At 42.3% G+C, this 17,451-nt stretch overlaps 1 protein-coding gene across 1 annotated transcript; it reads left to right on the forward strand.

Moving 5' to 3' along the window:
* LOC115135269 (gamma-aminobutyric acid receptor subunit pi-like) lies at nucleotides 1–16,049 on the forward strand. Its single transcript, XM_065023304.1, has 9 exons — nucleotides 1–21; nucleotides 2,799–2,982; nucleotides 4,389–4,456; nucleotides 4,622–4,839; nucleotides 8,038–8,120; nucleotides 12,273–12,410; nucleotides 12,756–12,908; nucleotides 14,820–15,010; nucleotides 15,339–16,049. The coding sequence occupies exons 1-9, from the start codon at nucleotides 1–3 to the stop codon at nucleotides 15,705–15,707; spliced, it is 1,425 nt and encodes a 474-aa protein (XP_064879376.1). The 3' UTR covers nucleotides 15,708–16,049.
* The last annotated feature ends 1,402 nt before the right edge of the window (nucleotides 16,050–17,451 follow it).

Here is a 17,451-nt window from a genome sequence, read left to right on the forward strand (position 1 = left end):
ATGAGTCTTCAATATTCCCAGGTAAGAAGTTTTAGGTTGTAGTTATTATAGGAATTCTATGACTATTTACCTCTATACCATTTGTATTTCATTAACCTTTGACTATTGGATGTTCTTATAGGCACTTTAGTATTGTCAGTATAACAGTATAGCTTCCGTCCCTCTCCTCGCTCCTCCCTGGGCTCGAACCAGCAACACAAAGACAACAGCCACCATCGAAGCAACGTTACCCATGCAGAGCAAGGAGAACAACTACTAGAAGGCTCAGAGCGAGTGACATTTGAAACGCTATTAGCGCGCACTACCTAGCTAGCCATTTCACTTTGGTTACACCAGCCTCATCTCGGGAGTTGATAGGCTTGAAGTCATAAACAGCGCAATGCTTGACGCACAACGAAGAGCTGCTGGCAAAATGCATGAAAGTGCTGTTTGAATGAATGTTTACGCTGCTGGCAAAATGCACGAAAGTGCTGTTTGAATGAATGTTTACGAGCCTGCTTTAGTCAGATACTTAGATACTTGTATGCTTGTATGCTCAGTCAGATTATATGCAACGCTAGATAATATCTAGTAATATCATCAACCATGTGTAGTTAACTAGTGATTATGATTGATTGTTTTTTATAAGATAAGTTTAATGCTAGCTAGCAACTTACCTTGGCTTACAGCATTCGCGTAAGAGGCAGTCAGTCTCCTTGTGGAGTGCAACGAGAGAGAGGCAGGTCGTTATTGCTAGTTAACTGTAGGGTTGCAAGATCGGTCATTCCAATTAATCGGTCAACGTCTAATTTGGACAGTGATGAGCCAGGCGGTAGTGGGATTCTTTCACTCAGTCTGCCTGCCTTCCTCCCCTCAAAGGGATTGAAATTGGGTCTGAAATAGTTTATCGGTTTGGTGGGGAATAAATCTAATGGGAGAACAATTGTATGATTTTGTGATTTTTATGATCTCATAATGTTGATGTGGACTCTAGAGGATTTCTAGGATTAGTCATCATGAGCATTTTTCTCATTGTACAGACAGAACCTTTCGCGTGCACTCTCTCGTTTTGTCATCCTGTGTTTCTTTCTCTCCCCATCTCACTCCAAAGTAATAGATCCCAGCAGACTACAACGAGTGTACAAACCATTAAGAACACCTTCCTAATATTGAGTTGTACCTCCAGCCCTTTTGCCCTCAGAAAAGCCTCAATTCATTGGGACATGGACTCTACATGTTGTCGAACGCATTCATTCCACAGGGATGCCGGCCCCATGTTCACTCCAATGCTTCCCACAGTTGATATCAGGCCTCAGGATAAGACCCAGATGCAGACAGTTCGAAGAAACAAACGTTGATTACAAAAACAGGGGGCAGGCAGAGGTCAGTAATCCAGAGCAGAGTCCGAAAGGTACAGAACGGCAGGCAGAGGTCAGGGTCAGGGCAGGCAGAATGGTCAAAACTGGGAAAACTAGAAGACAGGGACTAGACATAAAAACAGGATTACTACAAGCTAAAGCACACTTTAAAAAAGTCACTTACTAGAGGCTTTTAAAGCTAGTTAAGATCCCTTTTAACTTACAAACAGTCCAGTCTTCTCAGATAGTGTCAAACGCTACTGCCATTACAAGTCACTGTCTTTCTGTATGCATTCATCAAGTTTTATGTGAACCTCTGAAACTGTGGCAGTGTTGAAAAGTCTACAAATGGACTTTAAATTCAACACAGCAACAAATGTTCTTTGGACTTCAACCTTGCTTGAACAGATACTTAGCTCTAGTGACTGAAAATGAGTGGCTGTTGACTGTGAGCACAATTAGGGCACATACATCCCTGCTAGCGTATGGAGATGAATGTACTGTATCTGCCTACTACACTTGGCCTAATCTGCTTTCCTTCAATGGTCATTTGTAATGAATTTCCTCCTCTTCTTCCGAAGAGGAGAGGCGAAACGGATCAGAGGACCAATATGCGGCGTGGTAAGTGTCCATGGTTCTTTTTTAATACGTTAAGATACACATGAACAACTGACTACAACAAACAAGAAATGTGAAACTCAAAACAGTCCTATCTGGTGCAAACACAGAGACAGGAATAATCACCCACAAACACACAGTGAAACCCAGGCTACCTAAGTATGATTCTCAATCAGAGACAACTAATGACACCTGCCTCTGATTGAGAACCATACTAGGCCGAAACATAGAAATTCCCAAAACCTAGAAAAACAAACATAGACAACCCACCCAACTCACGCCCTGACCATACTAAATAAATACAAAACAAAGGAAATTAAGGTCAGAACGTGACATCATTACATTGCTAACTAAGCTCTAGGGCTTCATAAATTTGCGAGCATATTTAGATTCCAGATTGTTTTGCACAAACGGACAGCACTACAACGGGGGAAGGTGCTAGAATGTATTCTACAGTGTTCTTCTCCCCTCAATCCCTGGTGAAATAATCATCTCCCTACAACGCTACATGCCTTTAAGGAGAACAATCACTGGGAGTGCATATGGAAGCTGATCTGAGCTCAGGAGATGAGCAGAGTCAAGCGTGTAGAGGAAGATGGGGAAGATTGCTGATGATGGAATGTTTCAAGTTTTCTGTCCCAGTTGGGATCGAAGTAAACCAATTATGAAAAATGAGTTTTGTTCTTTTCTCCCTTTTCATTCCAAATTGTTTGCAGGCCTATTAATCTGGTGCTTCTCTTGCCACAGCTTATGTTATTCAGAAAGTACCGTTGAGCTCAACGGGCTAAGCACAGAGATAGGATAGTCAGGCTGAATAGCAGGAACCATTTGATATCCACTGAGGATAAATGCACTGAGGGGAAGAACACTAAAATATTGAATTTGTTCTTTTGCCGTTCTTTTCTTCTCCTCAGGATGTTAGAGAACTCGCTGCTCAGCGCTGAAGTGAAAGAGGGAGAGATTCTGCCTCCCACCATTCAGAAGCTGATGAAAGGATACAACAAGTACCTCAGGCCTTTTTTTGACAGTAAGGGAAATTGCACACATCCCTGGAAAATGAGATGAGGCTCAAAGGAGCTGTGTGTGTGTATGTGTGTGTGTGTGTGTGTGTCTGCTTGTGTGCGTCAGTGTGCATTCGTGCACGTGTTTTTTTTTTGTCTGTGTGATTGTGTGGCTTACCATATTCCCATATTCATTTCAATATTACCATATTTTGGCTAAGCATAAATCTCCCCAAGCTTTTACCTGGCAGATGGAAGCGGTCTCATTCCCAATGAATAGCCCAGTATGTGAATGACGAACATTCGCTTTTACTAAATACTAATAAATACATGATACAAAATACATTAACACAGATGGTGATTTGATTCATAGGGCTAGGATATTAATATCAAGAGTAAGCACCTGACAAAGTATGTTATTTGTCTGAGCGGACACAATTTCCACGCATACTCAGTGAGACTTCCTAATATGGAATCCGTACATACAGTGTAACCCCGAGACAGTGACATAAAGGTAATGTGACCTTTGATCCTCCGCACAGTGTTTGTAGTTCTCGCAAATCCCTTGTCAGTGTCATTGTTGCTGCTTCAGAGAATCCCTCTAAACGTGCCTAACGTTTGATTCGTGATCGCTGAGACTGAACCGAATCAGAGCAAATGTAATTAGCAGAGATGAGTGCACTCCTGATTGCCATGAACCCCACACAAGAGGTCAGCTTCCTGGAAAGGATGGAAATGCACACACATAAATACAAACACACGTACACATTCTCTCTCTCTCTCTCTCTCTCTACAGAGTCCTCAGTGTAGGTGAGCTTGGTATGCACGCAAGTATTGATTTATTTGGATTCCAATTAGCTGTTACAATCACACCCACTTCTCTTCCTGTGGTCCAGACTTACCCCCATGCGTGCATACCGGTACATACATACATACAGGGTTACACATGCACAAAAGTTAGGCGACCGTGCTTTTTGGCAAGCAAAAGCAGAAATACTACAGTGTTATACAGTACAAGAATGAGAGTGGGTAAGTGAAAGAAAGAGAGGGAACGAGAGAGGGGGAAAAGAGGAGCATTCTTATATGTGTGGGGCTGCATGCGACACTTGCTGTTGCCACTGATGTGAAGTATTCAGCAATACGTTTCTTAAATGTGCTTCTTTTTTTGTCTTGAGGCATTTTGAATAACACTACTTTCGTTTTACTTTTATGATTCCTCACGGTGTTCTGAATCCACTCTTTCTCTTTCATGTCTCCTTCAGTTTCCCTTGCTCTTTCTTTCTCTCTTTCTGTCTTTCCCTCTCTGTGTTGAGTACAATTCAGTATACTTCATTGACACGGAAAGTAAAGCCAGGAAATCTCTCTCTCTATCTGTTATTCTCCTCCTTCCCCTCTCACCCTTTCTCTGTGTGTCTATCTCTCATCTCTTTAGATGGGCCAGTGACTGTGGGCATGAGTTTGGACATTGCCAGCATTGACACCATATCAGAGATCAACATGGTGAGACAACTTCCTGTGTCATATGACACATTGTACAGTGTGGTAATAAAATACATATTACATTCCAGTATGTTTATTATGTTACATAATCCGTGTTTAGACTTGAAGTTGTAATGTTATTGCAGTACAACTGCAATATGGTGACCTTTGGAAATTGAACTTTAGGACTACACGGCCACTATCTTCCTGCGTCAGCGATGGACAGACGAGCGCCTGGTGTTTGAGGGTAACAAGAGCCTGAGTCTGGACGGCAGGCTGGTGGAGCTGCTCTGGGTACCAGACACCTTCATCGTAGACTCCAAAAAGTCCTTCCTCCATGACATCACTGTGGAGAACAGGCTGATCAGGATCTTCCCCAATGGAACGGTGCTCTACGCCCTGAGGTGGGAGAAACACACATGCACACACATGCACGCACGAATGCATACAAGTGTGCGCACAGGGATGGGACACACACACACACACACACACACACACACACACACACACACACACACACACACACACACACACACACACACACACAGATGGATCCAACAATGCAAAGTCCTTGAACTATTGGAATTAGATAAGTCCCTTTTTCATTATTTTTTATTTTTTTACCAGGCATGTCAATTAAGAACAATGATTTGTTTACACTGGGTTGCGTTCAGTAAGACAGAGCGGTGTACAACGTTGAATTCAACGGAAACGGCACTGTACTGAACAATCAGCTGAAAAACGTTGTGCTTATGGTGGCCCAGATGGCAGATACATTCAGCAGTTTTGTGATTTCAGATGGTCAAACCCATATTGATCAGGCCACACCTCACCGTACCAACCAAGCAGGAGCAAATGTACCTCAAAGGAAATGTGTTATTCAGTACAAACCATCACGCAACAAGGCAAACGTTGAAGCGAACTGAACGCACCCCAGTTGGGGTGGTGCTGAACGAACAGCATGTCTCTGCTTCTGCTTATTGGCACATCTTGAATTTTCTATAGGGGTAAAGGAGTATAGGTGCTGTCTGTGGTGCTGACTTGTTTAGACTGGTAGACTTCTGTTTATTGATTCACAATCCACATCAATGATACACTGCATTGTTCTGTATCATGTGAGTGAGCACATACAGTACCAGTCCAAAGTTTGGACACACCTACTCATTCAAGGGTTTTTCTTATTTTTACAATGTTCTACATTGTACAAAATATATTTTAGATTCTTCAAGGTAGCTACCCTTTGCCTTGATGACAAATTTGCACAGTCTTGGCAGTCTCTCAACCAACTTCACCTGGAATGCTTTTCCAACAGTCTTGAAGGAGTTCCCACATATGCTGAGCACATGTTGGATGCTTTTCCTTCACTCTGCGGTCCAACTCATCCCAAACCATCTCAATTGGGTTGAGGTCAGGTGATTGTGGAGGCCAGGTCATCTAATGCAGCACTCCATCACACTCCTTCTTGGTCAAATAGTCCTTACATAGCCTGGAGGTCTGTTGGGTCATTGAAAAACCTGTTGAAAAACAAATGATAGTCCTACTAAGCGCAAACCAGATGGGATGGTGTATCGCTGCAGAATGCTGTAGTAGCAATGCTGGTTAAGTGTGCCTTGAATTCTCAATAAGTCACAGACAGTGTCACCAGCAAAGCACCCCCACACCATCACACCTCCTCCTCCATGCTTCACGGTGGAAACCACACATGCGGAGATCATGCGTTCACCTACTCTGCGTCTCACAAAGACACGGCGGTTGGAACCAAAAATCTCACATTTGGACTCATCAGAAAAAAGGACAGATTTACACCAGTCTAATGGGGCGGCAGGTAGCCTAGTGGTTAGAGTGTTGAGCCAGTAACCGAAAGGTTGCTAGATCAAATCCCCAAGCTACCAAAGTGAAAATCTGGCATTCTGTCCCTGACAGTTAGCCCACTGTTCCTAGGCTGTCATTGTAAATAATAATGTGTTCTTAACTGACTTGCCAGGTTAAATAAAAAATGAATGTCCATCTTATTATTGGTGTCCTTTAGTTAGTGGTTTCTTTGCAACAATTCGACCATGAAGGCCTGATTCACGCAGTCTCCTCTGAACAGTTGATGTTGAGATGTGTCTGTTACTTGAACTCTGTGAAGGATTTATTTGGTCTGCAATCTGAAGTACAGTTAACTCTAATGAACTCATCCTCTGCAGCAGAGGTCATTCTGGGTCTTCCTTTCCTGTGGCGGCACTCATGAGAGCCAGCTTCATCATAGCACTTGATGGTTTTTGCGACTGCTCTTGAAGAAACTTTGGAAGTTTTTCCAATATTCCAGATTGACTGACCTTCATGTCGTAAAGTAATGATGGACTGTCGTTTCTCTTTGCTTATTTGAGCTGTTCTTGCCATAGTATGGACTTTGTCTTTTACCAAATAGGGATATGTGTATACAACTCCTACCTTGTCACAACACAACTGATTGGCTCAAACGTATTAAGAAGGAAATAAATTCCACAAATTAACATTTAACAAGGCACACTTGTTAATTGAAATCCATTCCAGGTGATTACATGAAGCTGGTTGAGAGAATGCCAAGAGTGTGCAAAGCTGTCATCAAGGCAAATGGTGGCTACTTTGGAGAATCTAAAATTTGTAGGACACATTTTTGGTTACTACATGATTCCATGTGTGTTATTTCATAGTTTTGATGTCTTCACTATTGTTCTACAATGTAGAAAATAATAAAATAAAGAAAGACCCTTCAATGAGTAGGTGTGTCCAAACTTTTGACTGGTACAGTATGTGTATGGTTAATTTCATGCCAATCTATCTAGACGTGTGAGCTTTACTTTTGCTTATATTTGTACAGTGTGCATGGCATATGCGTGTGACTGCATGTGTGTTTGTAACATCAAAGATCCACCACCATATTTTACAGTAAGTATGGGGTTATTTTCTGCTTATGTATTGTCATTTGGATGCCAAACCCACCAGTGGTGGGCTTGGCGTCCAAATGAACCCCATTGAAAACCTGAGGTTTGAATTGAAGAGTGCAGTCCATACGCACAGACCAAGGATATCAAGGATCCCGAAGGAATGGTCTAACACCACTCCCAATGTGTTCTCCAACTCATAAAACATTTTAGAAAATGTCTCAGTGCCATTATCCATGCAAGGCAAATAATTGAAATGTATTGAAGACAGGGTGTCAATCATTTTGACCCCTACCTATTGGAGAAAAAAACGTATGATTATTTCTCTGAACAAAATTTGAAATTGTTTTAGTGTAAATAATATCACTTCCCTATTTCTTTGACCATATATGTAGCTCAGTATTTGAATGATTTATTTTAGTCCTTTTTGCTCATCTTTATCAAGGGTGTCAATCATTTCGGACACCACCGTATGTGATCATATCTCAACGTAATCAAGGCATGAAATTATTGTTATTTTTAAATACAATCTCTTTTTGGGCTTAGTTGTGGTCAATTTGCAGCTGTAGTAGTGCTTTCAGAGGTAGGCCAGAACGAATACATGGCTAAACACTGAGGTGGTTCTGCAAAGGGTGGGGGGAAGAAACCTTTGAGGTTGACAACTGACCTGCGTTTTGCTTCTCATCTCTCCAGGATAACCACCACTGTGGCCTGCAACATGGACCTGACCAAGTACCCCATGGACAAGCAGACCTGCACTCTGCAACTGGAGAGCTGTAAGATTTCACTTCAGATGAACCTCTACAGCTAAACAGCAACATGTAGCTGTCTAATAATAATAATAATTTATTCATCTTCTAAAGTGCTTTTCATTACAGAAAAAGCAAAAAAATTAAAAATTAAAAAGAAAACAGCTATATGACAGAGTAGGTCTGGACTACGATTTTCAGCCAAGAGTTGAACGTTTTGAGTGTTTGAAGCCTCCATCAGACGGAGCAACAGTCAAGAGGGAACCATATGTCTTGAGCAGAGGGAGTATATGGTCAATACAGTTCCATCTCCATTCAAGGTGTCTCACCGGTGCCTCGCCGTCCCCGCCGTCTGACTGCGACTTCTCTGTAGCTGTTGACTCTCTCTGGTCTTTTAAAACGAGATTACGTTTTTGAGCTCTCCGCACACTCAGGATAATGATGAAAGCCAGCTTACAACATGACTTTAGAGGAAATCTCCTGAGCAATGAAATCATCACTGCCAGCGAGGAGAGTGTAGAAACAACAACAAATAGACAAATAGGTATATTTGAATCAAATCAAAACACACTAGCGAGCTAGTAATGCTACCAAGCAAGCTAGCTTTCAAACTTGAAAGTGAATAAATAGTAAGAAAATGTACAGAGCTCTGCCTAAGCTGCTACTAGGGTACCTTGGAAACTGTAGTACACAGGAAGGAGCTGTGAGGCATGATTAGGTTTGATGGTTCTGTTCAAAACAGAGAGGGAGAGAATGTGTGTGTGTGGGAGGGGGGGGTGAAAGAGAGAAAGTGAGCAGGGGTGTGTACATGTGTAGGTGTCCTTTCCCCATTTATTGTATTACCCAAAGCTGCCTGTAACTCATGGAAACAGGGACAGTGTCTGCCCCCATCGGCCCAGCTTCTTATCCTTGGCTGGCCCCAAAACCCTCTTCACGCTAGTCACCAGCCCTCACCAGCCATCCACATATTGGGATCACGCCTGTCTTGTCTCTGATACAGCCTCAGCTCTAGCTGGAGCTCTGTGTTACATAAGCTCAAAACCGCAGGGAGCCAGCAAGGGAGGAACGCAAAGGGTTTAGAGCAGAAGTCTCTCTTTTTCCATTCATTTCTCTCTCTCTCTCTCTCTCTCTCTCTCTCTCTCTCTCTCTCTCTCTCTCTCTCTATCTCTCCCACTCTATCTCTCTCTCCCTCCCTCTTCCTCGCTCGCCTCCGCAACCTTTAATGACAGCAAGTCGTGCTAAGCTATAGCCAAATTGCTGCCAAAGCAACACATCGAATGTCATGTCAACATCAAACTCAACCAGAGGGAGCTCCTGTCCCACTCATCCCACTCAATACATGTCGAGGTAAGTCAAGGATTTTCCCCTTTACATTACTGCCAGGTTAAACGTATACTGTGCATCCCAGACTCCCACAGCCTTGCTTCAGCAGCACACTGAAAAGAGCTAGACTGTGAGGTTTAATTATTTTTAATGTGCTGTCAAAAATTTAACATTGCTCCCCGCTCGTCCTCGCTCCCCAGCCCACACTTTACTTCCAACAAGGAAGTTTAAAGAGAAGACGAGCACCAGGTGTTTAGATAGATATGGCGGAGACATATTTTAGTGGCTACTGACAGCAGAAACGGCCTGGAGTCGGGAAGACATTCACAGCCAGGTTTGATTGTTGCTTAATGATGAGACCACGCTCACCACAGTGGAGGATACTGTAACGAGATTTGGTTCTGAAGATTTTAAAAGTCTCTATGCAGCCATTTTTAAGATGCACTCATCTCAGTGTCTCAGTGAGCAGGATATTTTAAGAGGCAAAAGCTTTCATCTCTCCAGGCTGCAGTGCAGTACACTTTTCAGGCTTCAGAGCACCTTAAGACAGCCCCTTAATTTCCTAATGTAACCATTCCCGCGCTATTGCACAGGACCACGGCCCCCGGCACACGCTTCATACCCAATTTGCACATTGCCCTGACCCGGCAGTCACAAATATCATGAGTTCCGCAATTCGTTGGTTATAGAGAAAACACAACAACACTGAAAAAGATACAACAAGAGATCCTCATCGGCTTCAATGTCTCTTGTTACTTTTCGTCAGGGTGCTCTGCATTACATTTAAGCACACTTTCCTCAATAACTTATGACATCCCTGGATTTTCACACATGTTGTGTCTCTCGGGAGATGGTGAGAGGGTGGAGTAAGAGCCATAAGATAATGAGTGTTTAATGTATTGAAGCACACAGGAAATGGGGATTCTGTGTGTCCCAGTTTAATGGAGATTTCTTCTCCTCCAGTCACAGCCGCGTCGTAGGGCATCTTATTCTACGTCTCCCTCTGCAGGTCAATTACTAAACTACGTCTCATAATGAATCTCCAAAGGCAAGGTTGACGTGGGGATAGAAAACGTGTATTTCGGAGCAGACCTGGGTTCAACTGTTTGCTTTAGCCCATCTGAAGTGCCAGGTGGTTGGGCTTTGAACTATTGAGACTTTTCTGTTTCGGAGTTGTAGCCATATTGCCAGGAAGAAATGTTGATCCTATATAGCTTGTGGATTTATTCCTTATAAATGAATGCCAATTAAAGTAAACAGCTTGTTCTAAAAACGTGTCAGCAATAAATACTATTGAAGGGAATTAAGTTGCCCTCCTGAACCTTCTTTCAATATTTCAGTACACATTGAGTAAGCACTTTACAACAAATGTTTATGTGCACTGTTATAACGTGTTACTGTGAGCTCTTCTAAATCCTATGTAGGATGGACTGTAGGATTATGCAGAGGTGCAAAGTACTCAAGTAAAAAAAATAATTGAAAGTACTACTTAAGTAGTTTTTGGGGGTATCTGTACTTTACTACTTATCCTTTTGACAACTTTTTACTTTTACTTCATGACATTCCTAAAGAAAATAACGTCTTTTTTACTCCATACATTTTCCCCGACACCCAAAAGTACTCATTACATTTGGACAGGAAAATTCATCCCTACTGCCTCTGATCTGGCAGACTCACTAGACACAAATGCTTTGTTTGTAAATCATGTCTAAATCATGTCCATCAATAAAAAGAAAATCGGATTTGCTTAATATAAGGAATTTTAAATGGTTTAGACTTTTACTCTTGATACTTGAAAGGGCACACGGCGAGACACAGATGCAGACACGGGAGGCAGATGGTTTGAGTCTTGATATTTATTAAACAATCCAAAAGGGATAGGCAAGGGAATGGTCATGGACAGGCAAAAGGTCCAAACCAGTTGAGAGTCCAGGAGGTACAGAGTGGAAGGCAGGCCTCGAGGTCAGGGCAGGCCAAATGGTCAGGCAGGCGGGTACGGAGTCCAGAAAACAGGCAAGGGTCAAAAACCGGGAGGACTAGCAAAAGAGAATAGAAGCAGGCGTACGGGAAAACCGCTGGTTGACTTGAAAGGCATACAAGACAAACTGGCACAGAGAGACAGGAAACACAGGGATATATACACCAGGGAAATAAGCGACACCTGGAGGGGGGTGGAGACAATCACAAGACAGGTGAAACAGATCAGGGCGTGACAGATACTTAAGTACATTTTAGACTTTTACTCAAGTAGTATTTTACTGGGTAACTTTTACTTGAGTCATTTTCTATGAAGGTATCTTTACTTTTACTCAAGTATGACAATTGAGTACTTTTTCCACCACTGGGATTATGTAAGGTCCTGATATATATAAGACGTGAAATATGTATGAATCACCTGCTGGGGTGTTCGGCAGGAAGGAAACTTAAAGCAGTGATGTCCTCATTGCCGCTCTTTCCTTCTGGCCTTCTTTTGCCCTGCATTTGCATTAGCATTTCCTATTCAGTCTTACTGTCACAGTTCTTCACAATGAGCAATGGAGGGCTGTTGCTCTACGTTACTTATTTAATAAAGCATATTTAATAAAAAGTAGTTTGAATAAAACATTAACATTGCGAAGCTTGCTTGTGGCTGTCGCACACTTACAGCTCAGTGACCAGCTAACCTTTATTCATTATTTTATGGAGGGTAGTTTGTATTTTAGATGCATAAGTAGTACATTGGTATGTGTGATAAAGTGCTATTTTAAAAACATATAGCCACTTAGTGCAATAGACCCCCATTACCTATCTTGCTGTCTTTGACTTGACATCATCTTTCTTCTCTTCTTCTCTCTCTTTCTCTCTATATATATACAGGGGGCTACAACATCAATGATGTGATGTTCTACTGGACCAGAGGGAATGAGTCGGTCAGTGGTTTGGACACGCTGCGTCTGGCTCAGTACACAGTAGAGGACCACTACACATCTGCGTCTGAGGCCATCTATGAAACAGGTTCAACTTTCACGTCCTACCTTTAACATTATCCTTTCACACATATACTACCGTTTGGCTACTGTTTAGTTTGAGTCTTTTGTGACAGATGAACCATTAGCGTGCGTGACACATTTACTTAGGGGTACCTAAAAGGAGATTTATCAGCATGAAGCTTTTGGCAATTATGGGCATGACAAGCAACTCAACAAAAATGATAATCGACCTATAAATGTTTGCCACGTTCATCTTTTAAAATTGATGGTAGGTAGTAAATTGAAACCTTCAGGAAACTTTTGGGTTCTACTTGCACACTTGTTTTCATGTCTCTGTGCTGTCATCTCGCTCTGTTTCTCTCTCTCACAGGCCACTACCCCAAGCTGATCTTCCACTTTGAGCTGAAGAGAAGCATCCTGTACTTCATCCTGGAGACGTACGTTCCCTCCAGCCTGCTGGTGGTCCTCTCCTGGGTCTCTTTCTGGATCAGCCAGTCTTCCGTCCCCGCAAGGATCTGTATCGGTAAACCACTGCCCCTCAAACCAGGGAGCACACCCACAAAGCAGACACCTTAACTTAAGAATTCGGAGTTAATGCCTTAACTTCAACATGGAACGATACAGAGAAGTAACATGGAGGAATGTCTAATTCTGACAGGAGACTGTAAAAGCGTGTTGTTTTGAACCTAAAATACACTACAAGTTTTTTAAAAAATGTTATCCTGCAAAAAGGGTGAACAAATTGAGATCCTTCATCTGTAGAATACAGGCAGATAGAGAAAACAGACTGTTCCACAAGTGACTCATACTCCTGTTAGCTTACCTTCACATAACTGTAATATTATTTATACATCTAGCCTGATGTACATTGAAAAATATAGAATCGTAACATGTAAAGTGTTGGTCCCATGTTTCATGAGCTAAAATAAAAGATCCCAGATATTTTCCATATAGACAAAAAAACATATTTCTCTCAAATTTTGTGCACAAATTTGTTTACATCCCTGTTACTGAGCATTTTTGCAATGCCACAGATGTTTTGAGGGAGCATGCAATTAGCTTGCTGACTGCAGGAATGTCCACCATAGCTGTTGCCAGATAATTGAATGTTAATTTCTCTACCATAAGCCACCTCCAAGTTTGTTTTAGTATGTCCAACAGTATGTCCAACCTCCCTCACAACCGCAGACCACATGTAACCACAGCAGCCCAGGACCCACCACGCCAGCCCAGGACCCACACATCTGGCTTCTTCACCTGCAGGATCGTCTGAGCCCAGCCACCCGGACAGCTGATGAAACTATGGGTTTGCACAACCGAGAAAGTTCTGCACAAACTGTTAGAAACCATCTCAGAGAAGCTCATCTACGCACTCGTCGTCCTCACCAGGGTTTTGACCTGACTGCAGTGCAGCATCGTAACCAGCTTCAGTGGGCAAATCTCACCTTCGATGGCCCCACTGGCACACTAGAGAAGTGTGCTCTTCACGGATGAATCTGTTTCATATGTACCGGGCAGATGGTAGACAGCGTGTATGGCATTGTGTGGGCGAGCGGTTTGCTGATGTCAATGTTGTGAACAGAGTGCCCCATGGTGGCAGTGGGGTTATAGTATGGGCAAGCATAAGCTATGGACAATGAACACAATTGCATTTTATCGATGGAAATTTGAATGCACAGAGATACCGTTACGAGATCCTGAGGCCCATTGTCGTGCCATTCATCCGCCGCCATCACATCATCTTTCAGCATGATAATGCAACGGCCCCATGTTGCACGGAGCTGTGCACAATACCTGGAAGCTGAAAATGTCCCAGTTCTTCCATGGCCTGCATACTCACCAGACATGTCCCCCATTGAGCTTTTTTTGGATGCTCTGGATTAACGTGTACGACAGCGCGTTCCAGTTCCCGCCAATATCCAGCAATTTAGCACAGCCATTGAAGTGGAGTGGGACAGCATTCCATAGTCCACAATCAAAAGCAAAATCAACTAAATGTGAATGATATTTGTGAGGAAAATTACGGTCACACCAGATGATGAGTCATTTTCTGATCCATGCCCCTACTTTTTTTTAAGGTACCGTATCTGTGACCAACAGATGCATATCTGTATTCCCAGTCATGTGAAATCCGTAGATTAGAGCCAAATTAATTTATTTCAATTGACTGATTTTCCTTACAAACTGTAATTCAGGAAAATCTTTGAAATTGCTGCATGTTGCGTTTATATTTTTGTTCAATGTATTGATGTCAGGTAAGTCAACTCAAGCTGAATTCTACATGTGTGGAGTGACTAGAGATGTAGTCCATCATTAAGCCCTAGGGGTTGTGTTGTTATATGTGAATGGAAATGAAAACTCCAGGACACTGGACATCTTGATGATTTCAAACATTTAATGAATCATCCAGCCATTGTGTTGTGTATTGTGACAGGAGTGACCACGGTTCTGACCATGACCACGTTGATGATGGGTGCCAGGACGTCCCTGCCCAACGCCAACTGTTTCATCAAAGCCATCGACGTGTACCTGGGCATCTGCTTCAGCTTCATCTTCGGAGCCCTGATCGAGTACGCCGTGGCCCACTTCTGCACCCTTAACCATCCCGACGCCAACATTGTCATGGTGAGGCCTTCAGCGTTGTTAACGTCAGTCGTGCGGTTATTGTTGCCGTTTTCATCATCATTAGCATTGCCATAATTTACATGACCTTGATCATTGTCATCATCAGCGTTATTGCGTTATTACTGTGGTCATCGTTGTCGTCATCCTCATCATTATCAGAGTCATCATCTTCATCACCTTTGCCATGTTTCGTCTGCTCGTGCTGTATGGATGTAAGTATCTCCGCCATTTTTGGGGTTTATTTCAGATGAGAGCATCAGTTGATTGGGGCGACTCTACAATCCTCTTCTCACTGTCACTCTCGCTCTCTCTCCCTCCCCTCCTCCAGTACGGTCACCAGATGGGAGGCTTTGACGAGGAGATGAACGGCATGGTCACCACCATCGCCGCTGAAAACAACCGGGCCAAGAGGCGTAAGGAGAAAGCTGCTGCAGATGAGGCGGCCTTAGCGCCCACAGCTGAGCTGGAACTTTACCCCTCCAGCCCCACTGGCAGTGAGCCCAAGCCTGAGGCCCCTGAGGAGCCCCCCAACCGCTGCCTCATTGTCCTGGTCCTCCTCCGCAAGGTCCTGCGCAGAGCTGCAAACTGTTGCCATGTGGAGAATCCCCACTTAATAGACAATTACTCCAGGATGACCTTCCCCCTGTCCTTTGTATTCGTCAACCTTCTCTATTGGACATACTACCTGTACTTGTAATCACAGGGGTGTGGGAGTGTGTTTGGGTATGTTTCTGTCTGTGATTCATTCATGTGTTTTTTTTCTCAAACAATGCATTCATGTCATGAGTGAGGCATTGTGTACAGTCAACATCCTTAGGAGAATAAAATGTCCGTGCCACATTTGTTATACCTTATTTAGCTCATTACTGCTTTCATAATTGATTGATTTCCATGTGGTTATTTTATTCTCGCCTGCTGTTGGTCATAAACGAGGATCTTAATATGAGCCAGTTTTCTACAGCAGGAAAATGATCCTGCAGCAACATGAAATGTGAATCATTATATGGACTATAATTAATGAGTTTTCTTGTAGGGGTTGATACTTTTTCGTAATGGAAAAATGTATGAGATTTTAAAGCACAAATGTCAAACTTTAGAAGCCTTTTTAAACCTTGCATACTCTCTCTCTCTTTGTCTCTCAAAACAATTTCAATTTAAGTTGCTTTACTGGCATGAGAAACGTTATGTTTACATTGCCAAAGAAAGTCAAATGGATAATAAACAAAAGTGAAATAAACATTTAAAAAATGACCAGTAAACATTACACTCACAAGTTCCAAAAGAATAGAGACATTTCACTCTCTCTTTTTCTCTCTCTCTCATCCCCCCCCCGCTACCATTTCCTCTCTCACTTTATTACCATTATATATCCAGTAGCATTGGCTCTCTCCACCAGATTATGGAAATTGACTCTCAAAGGCACCTATAAACCATGTTATTTAATTTGTCATCATACTATTCTGTTTTTTATGTTTTACAAGGGACACAACTGCCAGCACCTTAACTGGAATAATGCAGGAATAATGCAGGAATAATGCAATAGAATGGTGTGGATATACAGCACCTAGTGGACGCACGAGTAACAGTGATATATGCAGTATTGTTTCATTGGAGCTGGTAGATAATATTTTCCTCTGTGCTTTGTGATACATGCCGTCTTAATCGTAACGCTAGCACATTGTATTAGATGTTTTAGGACATTTTAAATAGAGGTGAAACCACTACTGTATTTTAACAGGAAGTCATCATCAATCATCGGTTCATCATCATCATGTTGAACTAACATGCAAAGCTTCCTCCCTCAATCTTTTGTCAATGTCCTGTTGTGTATTGTGAGTGATGATGAATGTCATATATATTGTCACATATAATGTTTTCACATAGAAGGTAATAACTAAAGGACCAAAGATTTCAATTTGATTTGTAATCCTTCATGGTTCCCTTTTGACTTTGTTGCGTACATTTTGAAATTATTCATCCTTAGTTCCCATTGCTGCGTGGAAAATCCTCCATCGAAGGTAATAGCATGCTATATCAGCATGCAAAAGGAACACATCAACATTCCATAGTCCTGTGCAGACAGACACAGTCTCACAATCTATGCATGTTTGTTTATATCCTAAATATTAAGTGCATTTTTCTGTTACAATGCTTTCACCCATTTCCGTAAAGCCATTGACAAGCAGGTTGTCCAGAGCATAGAATAACAACATAATGATTTGTTTCATGATTATGATATTGATCATAGTAATGCATTCTCGTAATGAATGTGCACAATGGAAGTTTATATTTGAAATAATTCACCATAATGCAGCATTAACATTTGTGTTTTCGCCATAAGGGTTTTCTTCTAGCCTTCTCTTTTTCTAAAACGCAATCCAAGGAATTTGCTCTGCCAAGCATGGTCTTGTTCAGTGCAATAGAATGAAATATCAAATACA

The sequence above is a fragment of the Oncorhynchus nerka genome, linkage group LG10 (assembly GCF_034236695.1).
Source record: "Oncorhynchus nerka isolate Pitt River linkage group LG10, Oner_Uvic_2.0, whole genome shotgun sequence".
Lineage (NCBI taxonomy): Eukaryota > Metazoa > Chordata > Actinopteri > Salmoniformes > Salmonidae > Oncorhynchus > Oncorhynchus nerka.

Coding starts and splice junctions, on each gene's coding strand:
- LOC115135269 (XM_065023304.1), top strand. CDS start 1: ATGAGTCTTCAATATTCCCAG. Junction 4,840..8,037: donor ACGGTGCTCTACGCCCTGAG/GTGGGAGAAACA, acceptor TCATCTCTCCAG/GATAACCACCACTGTGGCCT. Junction 8,121..12,272: donor CACTCTGCAACTGGAGAGCT/GTAAGATTTCAC, acceptor ATATATATACAG/GGGGCTACAACATCAATGAT.